Source organism: Anguilla rostrata, chromosome 4 (genome assembly GCF_018555375.3).
Source record: "Anguilla rostrata isolate EN2019 chromosome 4, ASM1855537v3, whole genome shotgun sequence".
NCBI classification, from domain to species: domain Eukaryota; kingdom Metazoa; phylum Chordata; class Actinopteri; order Anguilliformes; family Anguillidae; genus Anguilla; species Anguilla rostrata.
Window position 1 is genome coordinate 9,847,285 of NC_057936.1, and position 23,279 is coordinate 9,870,563.

Consider the following 23,279-nt stretch of genomic DNA (forward strand, 5'->3'; position numbering starts at 1 on the left):
CTTACACTCACAGTTTGTGAGCTCTGGTTAGCTTGTATGGTTTGACATTTGACTGTCTAAAACTGAAATTTAAGGTCTTTGACAACATATGGTTCATGCATTTATCATTATTTTCACGTAAAACCATTTATCGATCACAGTAGGAATGTTCTAAATGATTAGACATATAGCTGGCAAAGGACAATGAATGAATGTACATTTATTGTGTTATTGTTGGGATGATCTAGACTAAAGGAAACCCTTTTGACTGGATACTCCAATCAGCTACTTGTGTTTTATTGAATATAAACTTTAATCTGCCACTGTTGTCCTCAAAGCAGCTAAAATCTGCAAATATTCTTGCCATAAAGAAATTGTAGGTTGAGAAGATGAATGATTGATATAGTGAAATGTAAAGGTGAGAAAAAACCATGGTGGTAAAAAAAAAACAAAAGCGATCCTCTAGATCATCCCACTAATAATCTTGTAAAGAATCTAAAGCTCATCCATAAAATTTGATAACACATTTATTGGCAATATGAAAACACATTTATCATTGTCTTTTGCAAGTAGCTTTATGCGTAATTATTTGTAACATACCCATTTGTAATTGATAAGATGTGAATTTGATATAATTGTATATGCGTTTATATAAATTGTATCACGCATAAATAATGATATCAAACATGTAAAACATGTCCTCAAAGACCAACCATAGAAATTTCCTTTGACCTGCTGACAATGTTGAAGTGTGGAAGAATAAACGTGAGGGTGTTTTTAGGTACTTTTTTTTTTTTTTTTTTAATCAAAAAGACTTGTGACTTCCATGTAATCTTTAAAAACGTGTACAAAGGAGAGTCAATTCTGGACTTGTTTATTGTGTTGACAGTATATAGGAAACCATGATCTTTGCAGGTTGTGTTTTAATTTATCATTATTTTCATAAACCTGAATATTTTGCTTAATTGTTTCACTGTTATTTCACCGTACACTCACATGCATGCACGCACACACACACACACACACACACACACACAAACAAACAAACTAATGTAGGAGGAATGAATTTTTAATGTAATTTCCCTCTGCTCTGGGCTTTGCATTCCCCTGTATGCCTTCTAATGGAGCTGTCTTAACATTTGCTCTGCTGTGTCTGTTTTTCCAAGTCCAGGGTGCTTTTTATTAAGGAATTATTGATTTGCATTTAATTAAACTCCCACTAATTTGCTCTCGACTGACATGAGATTGATCAAGCCAATCAATAACATCATATTAAAAAAATGTGTCATGGCTTGAGAGCTGAAAGGTGTAAAACTGCAACTTTGTCTCAAAACCTGCTGTTTGTTACTTTTTGATGTCACAGCCCACCCTGGGAAAGCAGTCCCACTGACTGCGCTGTAGAGGCATACAATTAAAGCTATTGCAGATAAAACGTGACAACTCTTGCTGAATGTATTCATGGGGAACCTCAATTATCATAGAATTTTCATCCATGTGCCAATTTTAAATCGGTTTGCTGTGGATTTAATGATATCTAGGGATTTTGAATACCATTTCAAAGTTCAGTTTTAATGTATCGATTGCTGAAACAAGAAAACATTATTTTGACATTGTTCGCAAAAACAACTGCAGAGGTTATGCTGCAAGATGCAAACCACTAGTTAGCCACAAAAACAGGATGACTAAATTATAGTTTTATAAAAAGCATTCTATAGGACCTCTTACACATACATACATGTATTACTCCACTCTAAAGGTTGGTCAATTTTCAGGATAATGTCAGCCTTTTAAATGTTTTTCATGCAGAGGGACATCACTAAGTTTAGCTGTTTCATGAGGAGGGGGGGGGGGGAATTAAAAACCCAATTGTGTACAGAAGGGAAAGGATCACAGGACAGTACCTTATTTGGTGGCTACTGCTTAGGCTGACATGGTTGCATCATTCAAAGGCCTCTGGCCTCCCATGTATTGGCAGACTATCAGTGTAATTGCACAATAAATGCTGCAGGAGGTCTCCTCAAGGGGAATGAGGCCATTTAAGGTCTATAAGACACAGGTCTATAAGATACTGGCCCTGTCCTCATTCAAAGCATTTTGCCACCTCTCTTTGTAAAGGAGATCCTGCGGATTAAATTCCTGATCCACAGAACATTATAACTCATTATTCCTTGCTGCTGGCATGAGGTGAACTTGTGCATTTAGAAGATTTAATTTGAAGATTTCTCCATATGCAGCCTACCTGCTTCCAAGCAGAGCTGATGTTAAAACTGCCTGAATGTTCTCCATCAGCAGATTATCTCTGTCTAATCTTCCCTTATCAGCTGGATCGGCTAACAGAATCTCCTTCACAAAAAAGATGGCTGTCCTGCACCCTCACATGCATACAAGCACACACACACACACACACACACTTGCATCCACCAGTAGTTGAGCCTAATCCATTCTCAGTTCTCAGAGTGGGGATACTTTTGATAAGGTCATTGAAACAATTTGTACTTCTATTTTGAAAAATACAGTTTAGTGGGCAGATATTTATAGCAAATGTTGCTAGGTTGCAAATGACTGTTTGCAAGGTTAAGGGTAGTGTTCACAATTGCTCAATGACAGACACTTAACAACCAAGAGACACATTTTGTAACATTACTTCTACCAAGGTTGAACTGAAGGTGATAGTAAGTAATACTGGGTGTGAGATTACATAGACATTTGTTTACAAGTAACCAAAAAATCTGCTATGAGTAGGTTTACAGTTGTATTTTATATGTTGGCCAAGAAAAAAAATACTTTCTGCGTTAGCATTGCAGTTCTTATGCTTTCTGTGCTAAGCTGTAAAAAAAACCATCCACCCCGATAGTCTTTTCCCAAAATCTTCCAAAAGAACATCACCAATACAGCTCTTGTATAGTGAGGCTGTCATACGTGAGCCAGCTCTGCATGCTGAAGGAGATATGGGTCTTTCACATACTCCGAACAAAGTAATTGTGAAGTGCGCTACCACCCGGCTGTGAATTAAACCAGCAGATTTGTGTATGTATGAACTACCGTGCCCCACAATCATCCTATCATCTATGCAGAATGTAATCAGCGTTGCGCTCTCATGCTGGAGACGATGGGGGTACACTCTGGGGTCCATTATCAGCTTCCAAAAAATGACTATCTCATAAAATGTCATTTGAACTTGGGGGTATTTTCAATATGTACTCTGAATGTGTCGGATTATCCGACCCTGCCTGACTCCAGCAGTGTTAGATAAAAGCTACTCAGCAACACAATGGCATAAGAATAAATATAATGAAGTGTGAATTTCTAGTCTGAAGTGTACCATCACAAATAATGTGTCTTTTAACAGCTATCGAATCAGTTTTCCCCCAGGGCCCATAACTTCATTATGAGGCAGGACACTTTTGCAGATCAACCCTGCGGGGGGGTGCTGATACTGTGGACGGCTGCTGCTTTCTCTCAGCTCTGTTTAAACATTTAAATAGCATTTCTCGATGTTGTAACACCGCTTTCATCATCTGTGTGTGCAATCATAATGCAGATGCCTGGGAAGTGCTACAGGACAACAGGAGAGCGCAAGAGGGGATCTGGGAAAAGCACATTTCCATGGGGATCCCACAAGCCCCTTCATTATTTGTCTCTGTGATATTGCAAAAAAAAAAAAAAGAAAAAAAAGAAGAAAGTCATTTTTCTTGTCCATTTAGAACAGCTCATTAAAAACAGGAAAGAACAAACAAAGCCTCTCCGTTGAGACCCCCATTCAGAGTCATTTCATAACTCTGTTTTAATAGTTGAGATAAATTAATTATTCCTCTGTGTAAACAGCAGTCTTTGCAATCTTGGTTTTGTTCTTGGGTGTGTGAGGGGAATGGCAGGGCGGGAGAGATGAATGGGGCTGAAACCAGGGTGGAATACGGCAGCCTTTGCAGAGAGGAAATTTGAATGGTGTACCGTGATTTGTTGGGGGAACCGGGACAATTAAACCGTTAATATTTGCAGTTGGAGTGGCTTCAAATAGTAGATGTCTTTTTAATAGACCCAGAGGCTGAACACAATAATGGAGTGCCATGATGTCAAGAATACTTGTTATTGAAAGTCAGCACACTTTTGTAATACAACTTTTCTCCCTTCCTATGTATGTTATCAAAGGTAAAAGTACAGAAATCCACTCACAGATTTCTATATTAGCTAGCATGAACAAGAGCTACCCTGTACAGCATCTGTATTATAGGATACACACATACATATCCTCCTAGGTAATTAACTTAGTCCCCTATAGGGGACACAAGTCTCTGGTCTTAATATCAAGAACCATATATTCTACTATGTTGAAATCTACACTACAAGGGGCATTCAATAAAAAATAAAAAATCTTTTTGAATATATTTTGGTTGCAACATGTTTTGCGTCATCCAAGATATTTGTACATTGTCAATAAAAAAACACTTAAACTTTTTGTCTGCTGGGAAGATAATACATCTTATATATGTACAGTATATGTGTATGTTCAAGCCTGTGACTAAAAATTAAAGTATGCCATTATTGTGTGTGAAATGTTGAATCTTGGAAAAATGTTTATTGTAGTCTAGGTGTCAGTGCAGGTGAGAATTTTAAGAGTTCCCAAACTGTAAAAATCAATTTAGGAATTTCCAACAGGAATGGCCACATTCTTGATACAGAGATAGTCTCCATTCCCTTTTCAAGGTCTTCAATATCTTCCTTTCTGAGAAAGAAAAGACAAGAAAATTAGGTTTCCATTCAGCACATCAATGCAAAGCTACTTTTAGAAATGCAAGTACTGGTGTAAGGTTCGATAAACGATCATCTCATCTTATCACCTTTCGAACAGATCCTTTCTGAAAAAAGAAAAAGAAAATGCGAGATCATTATATTGAAAATGTTTTACAAATGGCAATAAATAAATAAATAAATAAATAAATAAATAAATAAATAAATAAAACGTCTTCACTGCAGGACGCAAAAGCCATTACAGCGCCTCTGGAATTATGTGAATGAATGCTCTCTATAATGCCACTTCCAATTCACTGGAGTGTTTAATTAGCAAATACCATCTCTGGCTCTAAATCACAACAATGCAGAAACAAGGGGCTGTAAAGAACTACAGAACAATTACCACTAGGACTGCAATGTGCTTTGAGATACAAGGTTTTTTTTTTTCTCCCCAGGATGCCATAAAGACCAAGTGCTTACCTGGCAAGCATATGCCTGCAGTGTATTTGTATATGCAGCACATATTTTATCATTACGTATTCATCACGGGTTGTAACAGCAGCAATAAGTGTACTTATCCCATTGAAGGTGCCCAAAAACACGTGTTGCATTTGGCCATTAAGGCTTAATATAGCTGAAGCAATGGCATATAATGATTTAATGCAGACTGTATTTGTGTGTAAGTGTTCAAGTGAGAATTATGCAGAAATTGTTTGATATGATTGAGTGGTTCTGCAAAGACGTACCCTGCAGGGAAGAGGTCCCTAAACAAAGCTGGAAGCGTGAACATTTTTGGGGAAAAGGTCGTCTTTTCTAAAGTACCATAAAACATGCGCAAGACTCCATATTTTCAGTGTAAACGGAAACACGCACATAGCCTATAGCAGTCTTTTTACTTCTATGTAGGCCTACCGTAAATTTAATTCGGGAGGTCGACTATAGTCTAGTCTTACACTAAAATTAAAATGAGCAATTCTTTAAAACGTATTCAAAGGGTAGCCTAGCATGCATATATGCATGTTCATCTCTGTGATCTCTGAAACATATGCCACTACTAACAGTCTCCGAATCGCATTTTATATGAAAAGTTGTATTAAATACTGACTTGTTTTCAATTTGCGTGTTCTGTTAAATCTAACGGATCGTAATGCTTAAATTTGACCAATTTTGTATTGTTATTATTATTATTATTATTATAAATTAATAAAAATGACAGTTAAGTTGTACACTATTCCAACCCTAACTGCCACGATGTTACTTATCCACCTATGAAACAGTGATCATACTTATATATGTCGAGTCTTTTTTTTTCCCGTTCCAGCAATCAGAATTCTCTGGGAAAATGCATTGTCTATGCATTCAGGAAAAAGCACAATTATTCCCCTTAACCTAATCCATTTTTCCATTACTTGGAACAAACAACGAAAATCAGCCACCAGCGGAATAGCAGTTCCAGTATTGATAATCAATCATAATTTCGGTGTCATTAACCAGCAGCAGACTGTGTCATGAAATCGTGCATTGGTAAAAGCAAAGTGGCAAATAAAAACCTAATTATAGGCTACATCTCAAACCCATTTTGTTTCGTGTTTTATTGTTTTTTATTTATTTATTTATTTTTACAATCTAATGTCATTAAATAGTTTGCACAATGTTCATTTAGAAATTGTATCGTTTCACACGCGTAAAAATAGCTTGTTTTGTCATTTGCTTGGACAACACCACCAAAGAAATGCCCTTTAATGATGTAAACCTCATCATGCATAGGCTACTTTAGAGGCTTAGCCTACAGTTATTTTCGTGCACGTTCTTACAACAACAGTAGAGCTACACAGGAAAAACGTGAAGTAGGTAACGTGTGAAGGCGTTATTGCAAAATGTGTCTATTTTTTCTTTACAGTAGTTGTATTGATCCGGCTTTGGAACTTTAAAACGCTGGATTGTGCTGTCCCTTTCATTGACAGATGATGGCGCCACCGTGAAGGCGCACGAATAAACGCGTCCAGGAGGCATGCAGATACAACTTTTTAAATAAACTAATAGTGCAACATGACATCCTTCAAGTGTGTGAAACAAAACAACATATGGAAAGATAAACTCATAAAACGTTCAAACATAAGTTGGCCTATAAATCTTACCGGTTAACGGTTAAGCACCACTGACATAAACATGCCATTCAAATCTAAAAGTAATCAATACTCCCATGTTTCTTCTTGGATGCCTTACATGTATCCAGTCTTCAAGCTAATAAGAACAGACCTATCATCTGAAAATAATTACTTTTATAACTACAGCCTACACCCTTATTAACTCATTGGAGATTTATTCTGTTTTAAAATTTTACGGATATAATCTCAGAGATCCTAGGCTATCAAATAAATGCCATCTGAAATACCACATCGGTATAACTTGTGAGGGTGTGCCGTTTCTGTAGTGTCGAAATTAGTAGGTAGCTCCAAAAGAAACGTCGAGCTGTAAACTGCATTTTTCTTCCTTTACTCTGTGTGTCCAAGTCAATTTCACGTTCTTCTGATTGGGTGGTTTTGTTATTCCGGCTGAATAGACTGTGTGGAGATTGGCTGCAGATTGATTTACGTCATCCCCCCCAGAAGAGATGTACTTGGGATCTTCATTCTGTCACTAACACATGTAGAGCAGGGCAGGACTGAAGTACGGCGTTCGTGGGGGGAGAAAGAAGAGATTACATTACTCTCGTTTTGTGAAGCCGAAAAACAAAGGTCCGTCTGTTTTGTATGGAAATTTCTAAGTGCATAGTGCAACATATTTTTTTCAAGGACATATCCCAGTCGCTCTTGAAACAGGCTCGCGCCAGTGGAAATACAATCTGAAAACTCCATTGCCTTACTTCGTGTATTACTATCAATAGAGCGAAATATTCCGGAGGACTTAAGATCTGCATTTTCTGGTCTTGGGCTGGTGCGTTGTATCTTGACTTTGTCATTTGATTGCGAATTCAACCCAGTTCCCCGGACTCTCTGTATTGCTTTTTAATACAATATAATTGTCCGAGAAGGGTCTGCGCGACAAATTGTTTCAACACTTACATTTCAAGGAGACAAAAGAGGTACGTTTGCTTTCATTACGAATTTTAAATCCTACATTCGGTTCATATTGATATCACATGTCGTTTATGCGAAAAGCATATAGTGTAACAAATGTCTACGTAAAACTGGCTGCATAGATATTAACAAGCAGTAGCTGCGTGTATTAATTGGTGTTAATCAAAAACATGAAGAGCGAAAAAGTGACTTTAGTAGCCTATGTTACGTGTAGCCCAGAACGTAGCAATAGATTACATGACGGAGTTAAAACGTCTGGCGCTTCCAACATCACGGAATGGGAACGAGGATCTGGCAGGAGCGGGGCTAACGGCGGCTTTACAGGCGTTTCTTCGTCCAACTAGGAGCATTAAATATACACAAGCGCAGCGGGTGAATTTGCCATTCCATTATTAAAAATATACTATTTCCCATATTTTACTTTTACGTTCTATGAAAGTGGCACAAACGACTGTTAAAATGGAGACTGCTTTGCCTCCAGCTGCCTGGTCTGTTTTCTATTTCACTGACTCCATCTCAGTACCTAAATTGCCTGGCCATGTAATTACTATAGTAAGCCCATTTAAGTTAAAAGCTTTCCCCCCGTCTATTCTTTTCCCCCCTACAAACTCGGAATGAAACTTGACGATGGCCCGATCCTATTTATCTGGGGACTTACTCTCGGGCTGGGCTCTTTGATTCATCTCCTTTTAGATTTAATCAGCACTAAGGTATTGCTTGTCCTTAAGAGTCTCAGCTAATGGGGTTACTGAATGCTTTTCTCAGTGTAACGTTTTTTTTTTCTCTCAACCCCCCCCCCCCCTCTCTAATTACCTTTCAACAAAGATTTGGCTTAGCCCGCCATGGAGTCCGCTGTACGAAATTGGAAAGGATTAAAAATTAAAATACATCAACCGAAAAGTGAAATAGAAAAGTGTGCCTAGAATATAAAAGAATAACAATAATAGGCTGCATGCACGGCCCGGGGAGTATATTTCCGTAGCAGTAAGGTGTGGGGGAATTGAAAACACTATATGGCCGTGGCCAAAAGACGTAGCTATGTACGGTGCTCACAAGGAATTCCACCAACAAAAGCAGGGTATTGTTAGAACCCTGTCATGCCATTATCTCTGTGGCCAAGAATTTACACGTAGACCTGGATACTTTTTCATCTTGAACTATTACCAGCCGCTGGAGCGTGGGTTAAAATCCGAAGCCTATTAACTTTTTAAATTCACTACTGTCAGTTAAAATAACACATTCTACTGAGATTAATGGGCGCGTACTGGCTTTGGTATATCCTATATAACTTTTATGGCTTTTCAATTAGCAGCACTCGCATCTTCTGGCAGTACACCAACCCTCCAATTTTACTTTTTCTTAGACCATTTTCCGCTTGAACAATGCACATTGAAGAACGGCATAAGGGGGGAAAAGTTCAGTTTAAAGGCAATTTAGGTGTCTGAGCAAAATTGTTGCTTTAATTGTTCTATCAACTATTATTTTATCAGTTATCAGCATTCATCTGGGAAGAGACAACCACAGCATTTAGATGAGAGATCAAGGGCAGATTGGGGGAGGGGGGGAAGTGGTCTAAATGTGTTTGTATAACAGGTAAACAACTCCTCTCTAAGCACCAGGATCTATTTATATGCTTGTGTCTGGAATCCAAAAGGAAACACAGGCGTACTGATAAAATGCATATACATCGCACCAATACAGAGATTAGCAAAACATATCTCTTGCTTTGCCTTTTGCAAAAAAAGTAATCTGTTGCTGTGGCATATTAAAAAAGTTGTTTATGATAAACACAAGTTGTCTTACAGTTTTGTGCAAATCCCACAGGCTGTTGTGATAAAAACCTTTTTCATCTGACAGGTAATGAAGGTAATATCCACTTCAAGACAGTCTGCAGATTTAAAGTTTGAAAGGTTAAATACAATCTTTAACAGAATATGTTTTTTTCCACCACAGCACATAAGAAAAAACTGATCATAAATTCTTAGCCACACATAAGTAGGTATAATAGCAACGCCAGTTGCCTGTTGTCTGAAAATCCAAACGGGAACACTCTGAACTATTTGTACAGGAGTGAATGAAAATACAACATCGTCTCATTGACCAAGAGTCAGCTAAAAATGAATAGTGCCTGTGGTCTGATGGAAAAGTGGAATAGTGCCTGTGGTCTGATCAGGTCACAAAATATTCGTATGGTCATCATGAATACTTGTCTGTTATTTTTAATTAAAAAGTTCTGTTGGGGTGCTCCTCAGCATTCTTGACGATGACCATCAGAACCCAACATAAGACTATTTTGCAAATATGAAATTTCCTGTGGGGTTGGGAGACGGGTAATATTTGAACGGTGAAATATTCTAAATTAGCATCCTTGCATCTCTGTGCAGCTTCTGAGCAGCTTCGCCCTGTCTTGTCCAGCTACGGAGATCATGGTGAACCCCGGTGGCAGTGCCCAGCCACCCCCGGTTGGAGCAGGCTCCCTCTCCTGGAAGAGGTGCGCGGGCTGCGGGGGAAAGATCGCAGACCGCTTCCTCCTCTACGCCATGGACAGCTACTGGCACAGCAGGTGCCTCAAGTGCTCCTGTTGCCAGGCGCAGCTGGGCGAGATTGGCACGTCCTGCTACACCAAAAGCGGCATGATCCTCTGCAGAAATGACTACATAAGGTAAGCCTGTTCCCCAATACTGGGGGGGAAAAGGGGTGAGGGCAGCGAGCTGGACGTTACATAGGAAATGAACTGAACAATTAATTCGCAGTATGACAGCTTTACTGGATACAAAGACATTCATTTTGTGGTAAATTGTGTACCGTTTATTTTTATGTTATCCCCCAACTAGAACCATTTGGCTGGAGTCGATCTCTCCCCATATGATACCAAAATTTCCAGTCAGAGTTTGGGCTTCAGAACATTAATTTCTGCTGAACGAACATTCTTGCTCTTTTGGGAAACAAAAGCAGTGTTGCGATCCGGAACTTAAGTCTGACCAGTTTCCCAGGGGCATTCAGATACAAGGTTCAGGAAGAGGTTAGATTTCTTGTTTGGCTGAGGTTAGATGAGACATTTGATATGGGTAAGCCAAGTATATAAAGCAACAGAAAGGTGTATCATAACCAACACTTTATGTATTTTTGAAGGAGGTAAAAAAAGGTTTTTATTGTTCTTGTTGAAAAATTATACACAGAACTTAGTGGATCCTCCTTGGTGCAAAGATACTCAGAGGAAATGCCACAGACAGTGTATGATGAACAAGATTCCTTCTGGAGAATGTTGAACTGGCCTTTCCTAAAGCTGTTGTTCTTTGTAGGGCACAGTCGTACAGTATGAGCCATGTTGTTTGTTTCTGAAGGTATTAGAGAAACTGGTTGGGCACCACGTATTTATGTACAGTTTGAATAAAAAATAATCCTGGCTGACTGTGGTCATGTTTGCATCAGAAAGAGGAGAGATGTAATTAGGAATAAAATCTTTTTAAAAGTTTTTCTTTTTTTGAGCACACTGGCCACTTGGAACAGGACTAAATCATATAATTTCATTCGGCTAATGGATGCTATTTAACACCACAGAACAGTGTGACCTTAAGAAGGACACAGTACCACCTATTGTACTTAAAGAAGGCTGGAAGTTTAGAGTTCATTGAAGTAACCATAAAAAGGTTTTTTTTGTATTGCAAGTTCCCTCACAGTGCTGCCAAAGTTTAAATTTCTACATGCAAATTTCGATTAAAAAATTAATCTCTCATATCTGCCTTAAGAGACATTTTTTGACCTCATTAGTATTAAAAGATGAATGAAGAGGTCATTTAGTTATTTTGATAGTGTAGCTTCTTTCACTGGAGTGAACTTCAATCAGCTAAATGGAATCAAAAGCATGTGAGTAAAACTTGAAGAAATGACAATCTATTTCAATGCGTGAGCAAAAAACAAATAAAAAGGAAACTTTCCCTGAAACATTTTATTAGCTCAACTTTCTTTTTCTAAAAGAAACTGAAGCTAATAAGGGAAAAACATGTTTAATCACGTGTATAAAGCTTTAGATAACTTGACGTTTAATGGAGGTAATGTAAAAATCAATTTTCGTGATGAGTCAAAAAAAAAAAAAAGTATTGTGCGTTCACCTTTGACAAGTCACTGAAAAAGTGAAACGTCAGTTTCAGTCAGGAGTTTATTGCACTTTTCTCGGTGGCACGCTCACTTCTCAGTGTTCAGCTAGGCTACTTGCTAACGTTGTTGACATCACAGAGTGTGACATCTTCTGTGTCAAGTAAAGCACAAAAAGGTTTTCGTTTCTTCTGCTAGCACTACGTGACACACCGTCAAGAGTCGAAGCTGACACGCCACCCCGTAACGCAACCAGCGTGGAAAAGCAAAATAAAAATTTGAGATTGCCAGCCCTTCCCATCAAAAGAATTAAGTCAATGGGGGTGCTTCGCTTGTAATGGGTCTACAACCTAATTAAAATTGGGAGGAAAAGTGGACACACCTTTCCACTTGTAATGAGAGCGTGGTTGGTGGAAGAATGAGGCCGAAATGTGCGCTCACAAGCCTGTGATCTGTGTGGAGATAAAAACCGGCTGACGGTGAGTCCACACAATTAAAAGCTTTAATTAGTGGCTCCTCCATTTTCTTTTAGTCCTGATGGGTTTTATCTAATGAGATCTGGGTCCCTGGCTTAGATCTGCTCAGGATGACGTGTCCGAAATGAATGAGAGCCACATCACAAACAAAACATTTAATTAACAAAATTGGCTTTTGAGAGAGAGAGGGGATTATTACAAGGGCCGGTTGCCTCCGGGGTTTAAAGGGACAGGCTCATTTTTGTAATGGATTATTAAATCGCAGGGCGCCGTGTAAATAATAGAGCGGCGCCTCAAACTTTTATTAACCCGCAAAATGCAGAAGACGTGTAGATTGATCGCATAAATAAACAAAATGCGTCGCATCACTCTAAAAGAGGAATGCGCGTGACCTAAGCGGAAGCCATCTCCCACAAATCACATGGAGAGTCGCAGATGCCACAGACATTATGCAGAAGACAGTCGCTGTCACTCCGGATCTCAGCGCAGAGCAGACAGCAAATGCCCGCGGTGCAGGAGCCGATGTTCAGCACACCTAAACTCATTTATGTCACTTCGATTCTTTGGGCCTCAAAGGGTGTCTGTGATTGTTTTACAGCATGTTTTTAAGCCTGAGAAATTTTTGTGTGTGGGCAGTAAGAGGAACTCGGCGAGGGAATTAATTTAGGCAGTAATCATGTGGCTGCTCGAGTCATGGAATGTGGCCCCTTTAATTGAATAGGCTAGGTAATTAAATGGCACTTTTCCAATAGAACGTGCTAGGTAAATCTAATAGTTGGTTATTTAATATCACTTTGAAGTCTGCCCACTCAAGTACCATGGCAACTCAGGAGCATGTGAACTATTAGCTAGGAAAAACCAGGATCTCAAAAATTAATTAAATCGCATGCAATTTAGGGGAAACGTTTATCTTGATTTGTCATAACAGAATTAATTCAAGGCCTCCAATTCACTTGGGGCCAGATCTGTTACTCTGAATTAACCAAGCGTAATTTGGCAGATTTTTTTTTAAAGCCCTCCCCCAGCACCCCACCTCCTCTTTCTCTAATACAGCACTTGCCATTATGCAAAGCCCCTCTTAAGTATCAATATCTCCGAGTGCTTTTAAGGGGCTTTGGCTGCTGTTTTACCAAGGCATCTTTAATGGACTATGTCGCTGACATCATTGGGGTTTTAATATACATTTTAATGCATTTGAGGATGCCTTGAAAGATTCATATTTTTCCTGTCTATTAATTTTCCCTTTTTAAAATATACCGTATTTCCCTTTTCTCATGAAAAAAGAATTCCATACTGAAAACATCACTGATGTTATTGAAATCACACATCTCCCAGAGTCTTTCAGTCTGACTCGTTCTCCTGCATCAGTGTGAAGATGAAGTCACGTGACCCTTTGGTGGCTTGATAAGCACCATGTGTAGTTTGTGATTGATTGGTGGCTGGATGGCTGAAATGCAAACAAAACCTTGAAATTGCAGTTTTGGAGAAGAGAAACTGAAACCAATTATTGTCATTGCAATTAAAGAGTCTTCTGGCCTTAATTATTCCAACCCGGGGTTTCTTTCCCCAATACAGGAGTTCAAGAGAAAAAAAGCCCATTAGGGTCCAAGCACAGACTGATAGCAACTTAATTGAGCACCTAAACCCTTAAGCTTTTTAAATCAAATGCAATCCCCTGGTCAAATAATTAACCCGGTGCTTTTAGGAAACCACTGTCAGACTAAGACTTGTGTGGGAGAAGCCATCAAGGTGTGCATGGTTATGAAAAAAAATAAAGTATTCTCAAATACTTGCGTGAGGGAAATGAATAATTGAAAAAGTCTTAATAGCTCAAAGTCTAATAAATGGATCGGATTTTAAACAACTAAATGTGGCCAAACTGTCAAAGAGGATTCATTGCTTTTTAAAAAATGATTATTTCTGGAGTGCGCAACCATGTAAAGACAATACATGCACATAATTTAACATGCTACAGCTAGGCCTATACGTCTTTGTAATGCTTTGCTTCCCAATTGGCTGGTTTATTTGACATAAAGCACTTGCAACTATATCATGTCAAAATTTGTGCCTATTTTAAATAATTGCTATCTGTATATTTGCAATGCAAGCCCTTCAAAGTTATCGCGCAGATTTTATTTAATGTATATAAAAGTCATCCAAAGATGGCTGGGTTTTAAAAGGAGGAATACAGATTGCACTTTCTTCATGTGAGTCTGATGTATAGCTTTCAAAAGGAGGCATTCTTTTGGCCTTTCCTGCCCTGGTCATTCCAATTTAGATACCAAGCAGTGATGTGTCGTGGATCTCAAACTAATTAGTTTTGAAATGGAGTTTTGATTGAACCATACAAATTGATGCTGCAGCAAAATTTGTTTCTCGGGCTTCCTATTAAATGCCGTTTTAGGGGCAGTTTTACTACTCTCCCTGTCGTTCTGTCGATACATTTAATAACAACTTACAGGCTATTTTCAATAAAGTGGTGACAGCAAATTAGTACTTGGAACATGTCAAGTCCTGTGGATGGGATCTAGATTTGAGAGATCTCTTCAGGTTGCCGAGGGGGGAGGGGGCATTGGGGGAGGGGTGTATGGGCTGCGAGCAGGTTGGGATTGCTGGTCAATGTCAGTGTTCAAAGAATATAAAGGCACAGATGTGGCCGGCAAGGATTAAAACCAACGAGCTAGAAACCCACACCCTCCTTTTTATATTCTGCATATTGCTTCTCTAAATGATATTAAATTGTAAACCTGTTCAGAGCTTTTGATTGTGTTTCTGTTATGCTTCGCATAAAAACACAATGCAATCTAATTAGGCCCCAAAAAGGAAATATCTCAGTTTAAATGCACATAGGGTAATGCTATATCCTTCTGCCCCCCTCCCACCCCCACCCCACGTCTCTCTCTCTCCCCCTCTCAAGCATGTCAGATGCTGTGGTCTTATTTGATTGCATAGGAAAAGTGCGGTGATAGAGCAAACACCCGGTGAGATATGATGACAAATGGGTCCAGATCCCAGTAAATTACTTTCTGCTCAAATCGAAATTTCATTCAGTTTGTTGCTAGCAGAGATGAAGTAATCTAAATTGTGGACTCAAAAGCAGATAGAGGGAAGTTGGAGCAAGCATTTCATTATCAAGAGGGAGAGAGAAGGTTAGGATGAAAGAGATGAGCAGAAGCAAATCTAAAGTGTTGACACCATGATTGAAAAGGTTAACCCATGCACATTATATATCAACCTGGATAGCGGAGTGTTTCTAATGGAAACACTGCTTCGCCGGGGCCTGTGCTGGAGTTCTAATGGCAAAAGCACTATGTCGCCTTAGATGTACAATCAAATCCTCTTAGTCTGGTGATTGCTTATGTTCCAGGTTATTATTAGGATGCAAAATGTACGCTAAAGGTAATACCTTGTTTCAGTGCCCTAGCTTGGAAGTAAAACATTTTCATTTAGTCCCTGTTATTGTTATGATTTGCCTTTTCTCTTTTATTATTATTATTTTATTTTTATTTTTTTCCCCCACAATGTGAAATATTGGATTTGTTTTGTGTGTTATTGCGGTTTCTGGAGGCTTAAGAGAACCCATTTAAGCAAAATAAATTGTGCGAGTATGTGATTGAACTGTTAAGTCTCTGCAGAAGTATCCATTTGTATGTGGGGGCACAGGGCCACACCCATGCATCTGAAGTAATTGAATCATTCACGTGTATGTGCTATTGGGAAATGTGTTCTTCATACGTACGTGAGACGAATTCCTACCATTGCCTTTAAATAATCACTACATACATAGTGCACTAGCCTGCAATATTTTGTCAGCGCAGAATAAAAGATAATGAAAACCACAGAGCCGGATAAATCCAAGCAAAATAAAAGAAGTAAAAAATATGATCTCATTCAAAGAGGAAAGCTGTTTCAGTTCCCTGTGCATTGCTTGCTAAATTGGCACTGACGGTGGATTGCTGAACTAATGCCGTTGCAAATGTTTTGTCTTTATTTGCAGGTTATTTGGGAATAGTGGGGCTTGCAGTGCGTGCGGCCAGTCCATACCGGCCAGTGAATTGGTCATGAGAGCACAGGGCAACGTCTACCATCTCAAGGTGAGTCCCCCACCCCCATAAATTTACCCAGCCGCAAAGCATGCTGGAAGAAGAATGAAGAGTAATGTTTGATCAGTTAATATCCAGCTGTTTAAATGGATAGTACTCAAAAAAATGTACACTGTAAGTTGTTTTCTTTAACGGCATGTGTAATGCAAATTAATAATGTAACTGGACATAATAACATAATCTAGTAATAATGTTAATGTAGCTGTGTAATGATAGGTTATCTGTCTAGTGCTGTTTACTCTTGTTAGAATACAAATTGGTTAGTTAGGTTAACATTACACTTACTGATTATGAATGGGCCTTCTGTGTCTTCTTGGTGATCTCACACTTTTGTTTTCCCGAGACTAACACTGATGTTAGTGACGTCATGTGCTAAGTGATTCAAATGTAATGTAACGGTGAGCCGCTTATTAACCCCAGATACGCAGAATATGTTTTTAGTGTCTTTCATAAGGCTGTGTTCGGACCTATTCCGAACATTGTTTTGACCCGTGATGAATGGTACTCTCACTTCCTTCAGTTTGGTTCGCCCATTGATTGAAGCAGACTGCTCTGAGCCACTGTTTGCTTGCTTGGCGTGCCTATTTGGAGTTTGTTTTTTTTGGGGGGGAGGGGGCTGGCGTTGGAGTGTGGGGTTACAGGTGTACGGAGCGAGCGTCGCTGGGGGGCTGGTGGTGAATGGTGTCGCTTCTCCCCCCCCTGCAGTGCTTCACGTGCTCCACCTGCCGGAATCGCCTGGTCCCCGGGGACCGGTTCCACTACATCAACGGCAGCCTGTTCTGCGAACACGACAGACCCACGGCCCTCATCAACGGCCATTTGAATTCACTCCAGACGAACCCGCTACTGCCAGACCAGAAGGTAAAGACCATCGATTTCCCTGTTCAATGACCACTGAGGACTGGTGTGAGAGGAGAGGAGAGGAGAGGGGGGGGGGGATGGGGGGGTGGCCTTCTCCTCCCACGCCAGTCCTCAGTGAAAACAGGGCGCATCGCTCCGCACGCGTGCGGAACGGATGCGGACGATCCCGGGGTGCAGCTCCGCAGAAACCGTGACTCTCCCCCGAGCTTCGCCTCGTGCGTCTCCTAGGCCAGCTCGCGGCTTAACGGTTCTCAAATGACTCCTTGGCGTTTGTGTGTTTTCCATCTTCTGACTTGGGAATAATTGAGACAATACCCCCCCCCCCCCCCGGCCTCGGGTTAAATCTGAGGTCAAGGGAATGGGTTTCGGTGATACGGAGGTGATGAGGTCAGCAGCACAGAAATGAATTGTCCCCGTCGGGTCCGCAGTCCTTAACACGACATCGCGTCCGCGCCCGTCCTTTTTCGAAAGCGCTGCGCAAAAAAGGTACGGTTCGGTTAGGGCCGAGGCAGGAAGACGTGCTATTCGGTGTTACCAAAAACCAATTTGTAACAATTACTGTCGACCATAAAACGAGAGGACTTCAAATGCAAGCCTGGACCAGTTTAAAAAAAAAAAAAATTAAAAAAAAAACGCAAAAGAGCCCTCCACATAATTGCATCTGCATCATATTTCATACTGATTATATATTGATGACATTGATTCATTTACTCTTTACTGCTAGAACCGCATGGATATTAAATCTTATTGACCAAAGATGAATTTTAATTTCAGATGGGTGATAGATTTTTCCATCATTCCTGATTGCATGTTTGACTTTTTCATCATTAAGAGAGGCAATCAGACCCTTCTGAGTTATTACAGTGTAACCAAATGTGCACACATCACAGGGTAATTCTTTATGGATTTACAATGGGAACTTAATTAATATCTGTTTGAAGCATCGCGGATTCGGGGTTTTGTCAGGATTGTGTGGACCGTGCTCGTGCCGAACGCGCCCCAACCGCAAACGCGAGAAAGGCCAGTGCCTTGCCGGAAGCCTTGTTTCATTTCTGTCTGCTTCAGCGATCGAAAAGATTAAACAAATCTTTGTATTTTTTTTTTCCATTATAATTTCACCGTTAAAACAAAAAAAAAAAAAAAACATGGAAAGGAACGGTCCACACCCTGAATGCTTTTTGTAGACCTATATTCTAAGAGCCGCGTAAATGTAGAATGGACCGTGGCGAAAGTCCACTGGACGTGATGGAGCAGCCAGAGACAGCCATTTTGCGGTTTAGTAAAGGCTAAATGTGTTATCCAGCGTGTATTTTAGTGTGAGTTAGGTTGCAGGGCCTGCAGCAGAAGTATTCCATTAAGCCTTCTCCCCCATTAGAGGCTTTTTAAGGCCTAGTCAATTTGCCAGTCAGTGCAAAGAGTACCTAACATTCAAATTGAAAGCCTTTGCATTATCCAGCTTAATTTTAAATGTCTGTTTAAGCCCGTACCTCTCTCTCTCTGCGGCCGAGGCGGTAAATATGTGGTCTCATTGTTTATTTATGTGCCAACATCAATTGTAGTGAAAACAGCTGAATTATTAATGTTAAAATGCAATCTGAATATTGGGCTCAGCGCTTTAATTATAGCGAAGGGAGAATTCTTAAATAAAGGCGGCCACCTCCCTCAGCAAAAAGCGAAGGAGTGTCTATAATTGCAGCATGTAAAATGAAGTGCTTTAAATGCCTTTTCCGAGAGGGAGCCATATTGAATATAGATTTCTTTTTTCTTTTTTTTTTTTCTTTTTTTTGAAGGAGAAACACAATATCAGGGAGCGTTCTTGCACATAAGGATCCATTATGTAATGTTTAATGAGGGACGGTCGTCCACGTCCGATTGACAGGGTAGAAATAACGAACTCCTCGTTTCACCCGTTTTACCCCTCCAGTTTTCGGCAAGGCTAAAAAATAAAAAAAAATCCGTAACGTTGGCACGGGGGGAAAAGAACGGAGAGAGGGAAGAAAAAAACGAAGCAATTCCACTAATGCGGATATGAAGCGTCTTTCTTCGCCCGTTGTTTGTATTATGTGCGATTTCACAGTGACATAATTGGTGTTGTCTGTGTCCACAGCAGAGGACATTTGATGCTCATTTATTAAGTAGGCTCTCTGGCTTCTCCCTAATCTCTTTGTTCAGGACAGACAAATTACCTTTCTCACACTGAGCTTCAACCCCTGGGAATTAAACCTCTCTGCCTCAGTCACTTTAATTAGCCTGAAAGTGGGGGTTTGCAATTACTAATAGACTGCGGCCCTCTTAGTAATTTGAGGAAAAGGGGAAAGCAAACTTCCCCAGAATGTAGAAACAAGCGAGAAGGGGGGGGGGAGAGAAAAAAGTTGATCGGAATGTCGGAAGGGGGGGGGGGGGGTTGGGAATTCAAATTTGCTCAGAAAGAATGAAATAGCTTGTTCCTCAGCATCTCTTGTGCTTCACAGAAATGTAGCACCCCAGGGGAGGCTCTGTTACAGTACGCTAGTAGTAAGAGACTCGGCTTTATAAATGTACATTAAAGAAAATGCAAGGGAGATGAGATAGCAGATGCTCCCACGGCCTTGCTGATCAATAAATTAAGCTAGGCTTGAGCGTTGCTGGCAAAAAAGATGATGCAATCTCGACTTCACCGAATGCAAAAAAATAATAATTCGGCGCAGAAATTTTGGGAAGCTCTGCTCTGTTTGTGATATCGCCGTTGTCTTGAAGGAGAAAGCAAAGATTCACGCCTGCGCGCGCGTAATTCCCCTTTGACGTCAAATGAAGCCCACCTCCCCATCGCCACCGACGGGGCTTTCTCTTCTGACGTTCCGCGCACTCGAATAAGCGGCAGTTATCGCCAACTTATTATGAACCGCCGGAGAGCGAAACAGTTTATCAAGTTTTTTCAAAAAAAAGGGTTTCTCCCCTTTTTGCTCACTGCCCCCCCAAGCAAATGCACCTGAGCGTGCGAGGGAACCGCTAGCATTCGCGTAATAACTGTGCCGGACCTGTTTCGGACCGTTTCTTCCGCGTTTTTGACCCGCTTTCGTTTCCCTTGGTTTTCGCAGGTGTGTTAAAAAGGGAGGCGTTCCAAGAAGCAGGAGGCGTGCCTTCATTTCCGCCCTCCCTCATCGCCCCCCGCGACCTCAGTGCCGGCCCCCCCGCAACCCCCCCCCCCCGCCGCTCCCTCCTCCCCCCGCCATCCCAGCTCCCCTTTCAGCACCCCCCCCCCCCCACAGGTGGGCGCCCTGTGCACACGCGTGACTGAGATGCCACTCCGAGGACTTCGTGGACCTGGACTAATGGGAGGCTGATCAGAAAAACGAGAACGAACGAGAGAGACAAACCTGAGGACATTTCGGGTAGACAGAGAAAGGAAAAAAAAAATGACAAATGAAGCTAATTACGTGCAGCTTTTCAAATCTGCATAGTACCCTCATTAACAGTTAGTGGGGGAACTGACTGCATTTTCTTTCTTTTCCTTTTTTAAGCCCTCCCCCCCTCCCTTTTTTTCTTTACAACCTGATATTTCCTCTTTATATATTTTAAGTGTTGTAAAGGGAATGTGTTTCATTTTGGGGATAAAAGACTATGGGATAAAAAGATATCCGTGGCTTTTGTGGAAATCAAATCATAAACACTTTTGGTGTATCTGTAAAATGCCATGTATGTATGCATGTAAGTGTTTTGTCCCGATGTGGCTACACTCTTCTCCTGACATCTCCTTCCCTAAACCCCTTTCCTCTAAACTTTTACCCCGACACCTAAACCTACCACAGCAGACAACAAAAAAGAAAAAGACAAACAAAAAATGCTCATAGCTGATAATGTAGAGATTTTCACCAACCTATAAATGCTGAATGAAATAAATCTATTTGTGATATTTTCAGAGACATTTGCTCCAGTATGGTGTATTTAATTAATAAAAATTAAGATCAAATGAAAATACAAACCCTGCTTTCTTCAATGTGCAGGCGACTGCATTTTTTTTCACCATCCATGTATGATATTACAAATTGAGTCTGAAATTTTGCTAGTTGAGTTTTTGAATAAATGTATACTATTGGAAAATTCTAGAACTTTCTTACATGGAGTATAGTATACAGTGTATGTATGACATTATATATACTATAATACCAGAGGTTATTTTTCTTACATTATAATGTATTTTGTAATTATTTTCCCATCCTTTCTAAGCATTTCTAAAGCATATCCTTAACAAATAAACTATGTCTTGTTTATCGACAAAATGCGCAATGCTGAGGGGAGTTTATCATAATCGGTGTCAAAGCCATGATTTCCAAGCATTTCCAGTAAGGGCTTCAAACAAACAATATTTAATGAATCCTAAAATAACCCACCATTCTCTTTATAAAAAATTTAAAAAAAATAATAATAATAATAATTTTGAAACTGGTCATAACCATGATTATTGTGGACCAACATGGTTACATGTTAATGCTAATAGTGGTCAGGTATAGTACGTGAATATTTCTACGCATATAGCATTTCGTAAATATAGATGCTATTCATCCGCTATGTACATACGAATAGTAATGCCCTTTGAAAATTGAATTACCAAAGAAAGGGAAAGATGTCTCTGTCAAACATATGGGCTACTCGAGAAAAAAGGAATTAAAAGCTGTTGCAGGGACCTAGTGGTTCTGTCTATCTTTGGCCAAGAAACATTTATGCATCCGCAGTGTTGGGTTCTATTTAACCTCAGCTTTTTGTCCATGGCCCTGGTTTGCATGTACCTCAATGTAACCTGGGGGTAGAAAGCTTTGCCAAATTGTTGAACAATATAAGAAACAAAGAGTATCAGTTTCTTCAGTATTTGATTTGTATTTATTTGTGAAGTCGTGTGGGCTGAGGTCGTATGAGAGATGTTTTTATTGGACGTTGCGGTACAGTAGTTATGCTACAGTATGGTTTTGTTGCTGGAGGCTCTCAGAATATATATTTTTCAAATTTTTCTGGCTGCGTTTAAGGTAAAAGAAAAATGAATGAAGTGGACTCGACCAGAGAGGGGGGCAAAAGCTCAATTGCTAGTAGCAGTCAACCACAAGCATTCAAATTCTGGCAACATGCATTCTTTGTCCTATCACAGGACTGCTAACATGAATTGAAACGCTGGTAGAACAGGTACATGGTGCCAGTCATTCCACTGGATCACGTCCGGAGTTCAAATCAGCTCCTTTTAATGCAGTAGATCACACAAATGGTTTTAACAGGGAGTCAAACATTTTGGAGCTATAAAGAAAATAATGTTAAAAAATAGAAAGAAACCTTGGCACTGTCTTGAGCTTTCAGGGAACAGTGAATTCAAGAATTATGAACTCTTAATAGGGTAAGCATGAACACACATTGTCATTGGAACTTGATTCGATGCTGCCATGTTCATTTGTTTTATGTTTGCTGCCTTGCATTTTTTTGTGAAAGGAGAACTTCTCTTTCTTTAAGATGACGAAGACGTACAACTGAAACTGCATCTCATGGTCAGATCTGACCTTGACAAAAATGTCTTGCTGTATTTCTGTACTGAGTTTCTCTTTATTGTTACGCCATTGCATAATGTGTAGTGCAACATACATTAGAACAACAAAAAAAATATATCAGCAACTAGAATGGTTAACGGAAGACTAAGGGTTGTTTTCCATTTTGAAGTGCTCTAACAAGTGCTCATCTGAAGCTGGTTTTACAGACACAGTGATGTTTACGGTATTACTAATGACTGTAATCATAATATATGTAGATACCTCCATTTCTGTAAATGTCAATGTCATGGTCATTCGGAATGGGGGTTGGCTTTTTGTTTCGCTACCACTTGTTGGATGGGTGTGCTTGATATTTGAAAATCTGAATAGAACTTGTATGTCTGAATTTACATTTTTGTGTTTTTTCTTTTTTTTGAAATCCAAACAAAAGATAATCAGAAAGCAATT

At 39.9% G+C, this 23,279-nt stretch overlaps 2 protein-coding genes across 5 annotated transcripts in view; one reads left to right on the plus strand and one right to left on the minus strand.

The window, feature by feature from the left end:
* Positions 1 to 3,637: 3,637 nt before the first annotated feature.
* LOC135252463 (uncharacterized) overlaps positions 3,638 to 23,279 on the minus strand; it is a 161,017-nt gene continuing 141,375 nt past the window's right edge. Inside the window, exon 5 of the mRNA XM_064330534.1 lies at positions 3,638 to 4,702. Within this exon, the coding sequence (XP_064186604.1) occupies positions 4,555 to 4,702 (148 nt within the window). The 3' untranslated portion in view covers positions 3,638 to 4,554. The remainder of the gene's footprint in view (positions 4,703 to 23,279) is intronic.
* On the plus strand, positions 7,305 to 21,286 carry LOC135252465 (LIM domain transcription factor LMO4). Of its 4 annotated transcripts, none has more exons than XM_064330537.1 (5): positions 7,305 to 7,448; positions 10,206 to 10,452; positions 16,359 to 16,455; positions 17,170 to 17,325; positions 20,403 to 21,286. In XM_064330537.1, the coding sequence occupies exons 2-5, from the start codon at positions 10,217 to 10,219 to the stop codon at positions 20,409 to 20,411; spliced, it is 498 nt and encodes a 165-aa protein (XP_064186607.1). In that variant the 5' UTR covers positions 7,305 to 7,448; positions 10,206 to 10,216; the 3' UTR covers positions 20,412 to 21,286. The 4 variants fall into 4 exon arrangements, with proteins under 4 accessions (XP_064186607.1, XP_064186606.1, XP_064186605.1 ...); XM_064330536.1 differs by having other exon boundaries at positions 7,333 to 7,795; positions 10,175 to 10,452; XM_064330535.1 differs by having other exon boundaries at positions 7,333 to 7,795.